The 6,936-nt window shown below is 31.6% G+C and overlaps 1 protein-coding gene across 1 annotated transcript; it reads left to right on the top strand.

The window, feature by feature from the left end:
- Positions 1 to 490: 490 nt before the first annotated feature.
- Positions 491 to 1,709, top strand: LOC145969973 (uncharacterized). The gene is made up of 3 exons (XM_083096313.1): positions 491 to 1,360; positions 1,423 to 1,544; positions 1,628 to 1,709. The coding sequence occupies exons 1-3, from the start codon at positions 869 to 871 to the stop codon at positions 1,662 to 1,664; spliced, it is 651 nt and encodes a 216-aa protein (XP_082952439.1). The 5' UTR covers positions 491 to 868; the 3' UTR covers positions 1,665 to 1,709.
- Positions 1,710 to 6,936: the final 5,227 nt, after the last annotated feature.

Raw genomic sequence — 6,936 nt, 5'->3', positions numbered from 1 at the left:
TCGATCTTTAAATATTTTATTTATTAATTTTTTTAAATATTGATCTAATTTATATATTTTTATAGCATTCAGCCTCGTCGTGCGACTCGCATACTTGGAAGAAGATACGCTCTAACCCCAACGTCGTACAAGTATTTGGACATTGGAATAAGCGTTGGAGCTGTGTCGTACGTGGAACTGATTCTCGGTGATAATCGAGGCAATCAAATAGTGTTGCCTTTTTCAACGTGGAATTTGTTGATGCAAAAGCAAGCAGACATTGAACAATTTCTACAATCGACTGCTCTCGCATTAAGGATTGGAGATTTATCGATCGAAATGTATCAATCGAAAATTGTAAAACTCACATTATGTGACAATTCTTTGTACATGAAACCACATTATTACATTTATTTAATTTTGAAAATTGTATCGATCATATGCATAATTGGTTATGCGAGAATACGTATCTCGTGAATGAAAAGTTTAAACAATTTGAAACTGTTTTACGACGTAACAATATTACTACTGTATGTGATGCTGTAAAAACGATACGCGATAGTGATGTCTTTAACAGTGAATCATTAATCGATTGTGAATTATTAACATGCGCTGTAAATGATATTCTTTACGATGCTTGCAATAAATAATTATTTTTATTCCATCTATGATTTTAATTCTTTCCTTCCATACGAATAAGAATAGTTATATTTTTCTCAACACGCTCCGCTAAAGATGTAGAGAAATGCTGAGATAGATAAGACGTGATGCTCTAGTTGGAATGAGACAAAAGATATTAAAAGATATATAATGAAGAGGAGTCTGCGACATTAGAATATTATTTCTTTCGTTGTTCTGTGTTTCGTTAGTCTTGTGTTACGTTAGTGCAATGGCTGAAGACGATGTTATTATCATCGATGACGATACGGATGATGATGATTATTGGATGGAAAGAGAGAGAGAAATAGATGAGATGGAGAAAGAGAGAGAGGAGAGAGAAATGGAGGAGGGATCATCCGATGGGAAACCTGATTTCCGTTTTCGGACTAGTGATGATGAAGAATTACTTCAATACGAGCGGGAACAACTTTCAAAGAAGAATCTAGAAACTTCAATCGTTCAGTTTATAAGACATCAAGAGCTCGGCTTGGAAAAACCTCGCACAAATTCGTTGAGGACATTTCTTCTAGCTCGAGAAATATGTGCGCGAGATTTTGCAAAATATCATGGATGTAAATGTTTCAATATAGAACCTAATCATTCTAAAGTAAATTGTATTGGAAACAAACTGCGTGAAAATCTCGAATTAATAGAAGATTTTGAAAAATTGAAAGAAGATGATCATGAGAATATACTACGGCGGAAATTGGAAACGTTGAAGGTAAAATATTTTTGTCGATGTGTAATAAATTTAAAACATAAAATTAATATGTTTGATTTTAGAGTTTACGCGATGATATGAATGGTCGACGAGAGGATAAACAGATATGTGAATCCAAACCTGCATCAAAATATAAATTGTGTGTATTGTATAACGGTGAATGGAAAATGCCATGGAAAGTATTGTAAGTAACTTTCAATTTATAATACATCAAAAGTTCTAAAATAAATTATTAAAAAACTATTCAAATGTCTTTTTCTGTTCCAGGAGCGGCTCCACTCAGCCCGGCACATCGACCCCTTAGCCTTCTAGGAGCGGCCTCCCTTTAGTCCGGTGCATCGCCCCCTCCCCATATATATATTTATATATATTTTATATTTTTATATTTTTATTTTATTATTATATTACTATTCTTATTATTATATTTTTTAAATTTTAAATTTTATATTATTATATTATTATTTTATTAGACACACACACACACACACACACACACACACACAAATTGTATAATACACGCACACATTTTAAAATAAATGTTATATTTAGTATTGAAAAGAAATGTATTTATTTACGCGCCTCTCCTTGCGTTCCCATCCCTTGCGTCTCTCTTGCGCTAGTTGTAAGTATAGCGATATCGTACTCTCTCTCTCTCTTTCGTACGCGCTATCGTTCCAACAATAAGTCTCGCGTTAGTTGTAAGTCTCGCGATATCTTCGTTCTCGCTCGCACGCGTTATCTTAGCTATTATCGTTCTCTCTCGCACACGTTGTTCTCGCGATATTATAGTTCTCTTTCGTATGCGTTCTCTTCGCGCTATTATCGTTCTCTCTCATTCACAAGCTCGCCGCTATCACTCACTCACTTACCTTTGCGTCGTCCTGCTCCCACCTATGTGGCATCTTACAATGCATCATCCTTGGCCCACGTTGACGCCATCCTTGTCGCACTGTCCTCTTCACACACACTTAGCGCTATCCTTTTCCCACACGTAGCGCTATTCTTCTCGCACCACCGTCTTCTTTCCGCGGATCCCCCCCACCCGCGCGGACCCCCTCATCCATCGCTCGCGCTGCGGATCCCCCCTACCCGCGCGGACCCCCTCGTCCTCGCTCGCGCCGCGGATCCCCCCTACCCGCGCGAACCCCCTCGTCCATCGCTCGCGCCGCGATCCCCCCCTTCCCCGCACGTGATGTCATCATCCCCCGCACGTGACGTCATCATCCCCCGCACGTGACGTCATCATCCCCGCGTGACGTCATCATCCCCCGCACGTGACATCACCCCCCCCAACGCGTGACGTCATCGCCCCCCCCGCGTGACGTCACCCCCCGCCCGCGGTTCCCCCTCGCCCCCACCCCCCTCGGAGCCCCTGCGTTAGAACCGGCTTAGTCTTACTACTACTGTTTATTTATGTTTTTTATGTGAAATTTTGACGTGAATGATCTGTGCGATAATTTTGTTGAGTAGTGTATAAGAAATAAAAAAATAATTTTTTATTTTTATTTTTTTGTGTCCCTTATTAGTAAAGCCACAATCAAATTTGATTGTTATTTATATTCTATATACATTAAAAAAGCGTACTTACTTTTATTTATATTCTATATGAACAAAATTTATCTTTACATTATATATTTCTCTTAATCTCATTAAATTAAGTTATAAATTATATTCACTACTTGTGTTTTGGATGCAATATCTTATAGTTTCTGTATAAATTCGAACAAAATGGCTTTATTGATTTTTAATATTATTTTATATAATTTATAATTTACTTTTAGATTACGCTTTAATACGATTCTAATTTTAGATTAGTAATTTATAATATTACACGTCTATGTTTCCATGTATCTTTCCACATTGATTATAGAACAGAAATTACAAAAGATATTTGCTATTAAATGTTTTATTGACATGTAATTTTATTTCCTTTATAAAGTAAAACATAACATATAGTTTAAAAAGAACTATCCCTAGAACTACTGTAACAATTAACAAAAAACTTGGAAATAAATCTACAGAATCTGTAAAAAAGATTTTAATTGTTAGTTACTGCAGTTCAGTTGCTGTAGTAAAGTATTTGTATACAGTAAAGAAATATAAGTAAGTGTACGCGCGTGCGTGTGTATGTACATACAGTAATATACTTGTTTGCATTTCTTATTACATATAATTAATATGATATTATATAATTTCTTTATAAATATAGATATTATAAAATATAAATGTCATAGATATTACATAAATAATTAATAAGTATATCGCAATAAATGTTTCTAAAACAAATGACTTATTATGCATACTTATTAATTTATTGGCCTATCATTTTTTTATTAATATTACTTCTTTAAAAAAATATGTATAATTTTCTCTTAGATTTTCAGTTTGTGTCACGTTCATAGAAATTCATTATCTGCGTTTTGTCTGCAATAGTGTGAAATTTCTTACTGGATTTTATTTTTTCTTTGAAAAATGAATTATTTTTTATTTTTTAAGTTGTTTTAGGCCCATAAAACTTTATAATTCAATATTTTGTTAATGATTACACAAAATATTATCTGTAAATAAATCTATTTAGTAAAGAAAAATGACTCTACCTAATAAAGAGAATATAATACTCTTTAACACCAAAGATTTATTGCAAATAAGATTTTGTGCAATCAACAAAATATTGAATTATAGAAACAAAACAACTTAAAAGACAATAAATAATTCATTTTTCTTCTTGAAAAAATGAAATTCTTTAAGAAAACTAAGGAAACTATTCCAATAAAAGCAACTAAATATTTGAAAGAAACAATAACATTCTTGAAGTAAAATAATAAAATTGTTCCATAACGAAATTATTTGCATGAAACAACTAAATTATTTTTAACAACTCGATGTATTTTTTTAAATAAATAAAACTATTATTTATAGGAAAAATAAAATTATTGAAGGGAAATAATAAAATCATTTGAATCAATGATGAAATTGTTTATATGAAACAACTAAAGTAGTCAAAGCAAAATGATAAATTTTTAAATAAAACAAGAATATTATTTTGTGAAAATAATAAAATTGTTTGAAAGAATAATATAATTGTTGAGGTCCAACAAATGATAAAATTCTTTAAAATAATATTTTATTTAAAATAAACATATACGTTATTTGAAAGTCAAACAAACGTATTTGTTACATCAAACATTAGTTTGGTTGGACTATTCCAATGATTAAATTTGTTTGACTTTAACAAAATTTATTGAAAACAAAGAAACATTTTTCTTTGTCTAGAATAAATAAGACAGGGAAAATAATAAAAAGTTTATGTATTTTGAAAACATACTAACAATTTTATGGTAAAAGTATTTTATTATAATTTCATGATTCATGATTTACCATGAATTCAAGTCATGATTTTACCTAAAATTAAGTAAAAATTAGAATATTTTAAAATATTAGAATATTAGAATAAGAATATTTTCCATTTTCAGTCATGGATATTCGTAAATTTTTTTCTAAAGAAAAAACTTCACAAAGTATGAATCCAGAACCATCTACGAGTACATCACCGTTAAATGAGTTAGTAGGAATTAGGAAATAGAAAATATTAATGAACAAAACGTACAAAATTTGTTGATTCCCCCAGGATATGTACCTCGAAGAGGAGAGCCAATAAAACAAGTGCGTCTACATAATTATCCCAAACGAAATTCTCGTTCATTTCGAGCTGAATGGTTTTCCAAATTTCAATGGTTACTATACTCATCTGAGAGAGATGCAGCGTTTTGCTATGCTTGTATGCAATTTGAGACACCTGGTAATAAAGAAAATAAATTTACTAAATCAGGATTTCGATTATGGAAACATGCGTTAGACGCAAGAGGTTTTCCAAGACATGAGAAAAGTGGACATCATTTGCAAGCAATGGCACTATGGCAAGAGAAGATGCACAGAACTGACACTTTTCAATTTATTTCCACCCTTGCCAATTCAAATGCCCTTGAAAAAAATCGTTATTGTATTAAATCTATTGCAGAAATTATTCAATTTTTAGTAATAAATGAACTTGCCATGCGGGGCCATTTTAATATTGACAATGATGAAGAACAAGGCCTTTTAAGAATTTGGTTGAATATACTTTGAAAAAAGACAAATATCTTTTGGAACGTCAATCACAAATCTCAAAAAATGCAACCTACTTATCTCCAGAAATACAAAATGAAATTATAGCTGTAATTACAGAAATTGTGCGAGAAAATATTGTTCAGGAGATAAACAGCGCCGATGTAAATTGGTTTACTTTATTAGAAGACGGAACGCGCGATAAAAATAATAGAGAAAATTATCAATTGCTATTAGATATGTAAAAGAAGGCAAAGTAAAGGAATCTCTTCTGATGTTAACAAGTACTACAAAATTAGATGCGGAGACATTTACACAAGAAACTTTAAAAGTTTTAAAAGAGAACAACTTAAATATATATTACCTTTTAAGTCAGTGTTATGACGGGGCAAGTGTGATGAGTGGTAAAGTAGGAGGAGTTTCCGCACGTATTCAAAAAGCAGTTAAAAGAACCATACCTTATATACATTGCTATAATCACAGATTGCATTTAACTGTTATAAGAACAATCTCCGAAATTACAATTCTAAGGAATTTTTTTTACCAATGTGTCACATCGAATGAGTTTTTTCACCATGCCAAGATAGCCCAATTATATAAGGGAAAAGAAATAGTGCGATTCTTAGAGCAGCGATGGTCGGGTCACTTGGCTAAAGTAATTCTTTCTAATTATAGTGAAACACTTAAAACATTGAAAGAAATTCCAAAAAAAAAGTTTAATGATGACGACATAGCAAAAAGTGTAGGGCTACTTAATGTTATGAAAAAATTAGATTTTCGTTTTGCTATGGTTCTAGCAAATAAAGTATTATTGATGCTGGAATCAGCCGACGCTGCACTTCAAAGCAGAATCATTTTATTGTGTGAAGCTGTTGAAATAACAAAATCTGCTGCAAACCAACTGGCTCAAATAAGAAAGATTTTATAATTCTTATGGATGCGGCTACAAATTTATTACCTAACTATGAAAATGTAGATGGAGAAAAAAGACAAAAATTTTGAAAGATTTCATCGAAATGGAGACTTTAACAAGCACTAGTAGGACTTCTGATGAAGTTAATAGTATTAAAAATAATTGTAAAATGTTATATTTCGAAACATTAGATATATTGCTATCTGAGTTAAAGCGAAGGTTTGATAGTAACGATAAATTGATAGAAGTAGTATCTAGTATAAATGAATTCAACCTAGATAAACTCAAATATTTGTCCGAATTAGGTAAGTTTAAGTTTGTTTCAAGGTTGCTTGGATAAAATGGTTTTCAACTATTTTTTTTTTATTTAAGGGATTGATATGCCTTTAAAGGAAGAATTAATAATGGTGAGGGAATATTTGCGAAGAAAACTTGGTGATATATTTAATGATATATTTGGTAGTGATATATTTAATGATATACTACTTGGTGATATATTTATTGGAAGATATATTTAAAACGTTATACAATCAAAGAGACGCATTCAAAAAAATTTATG

This window comes from Camponotus vicinus, unplaced genomic scaffold (genome assembly GCF_025532165.1).
Source record: "Camponotus vicinus isolate PSW18456_S1 unplaced genomic scaffold, iyCamVici1.0 SCAF_4, whole genome shotgun sequence".
Taxonomy (NCBI): domain Eukaryota; kingdom Metazoa; phylum Arthropoda; class Insecta; order Hymenoptera; family Formicidae; genus Camponotus; species Camponotus vicinus.
This window is presented reverse-complemented; position numbering and strand designations above follow the sequence as displayed.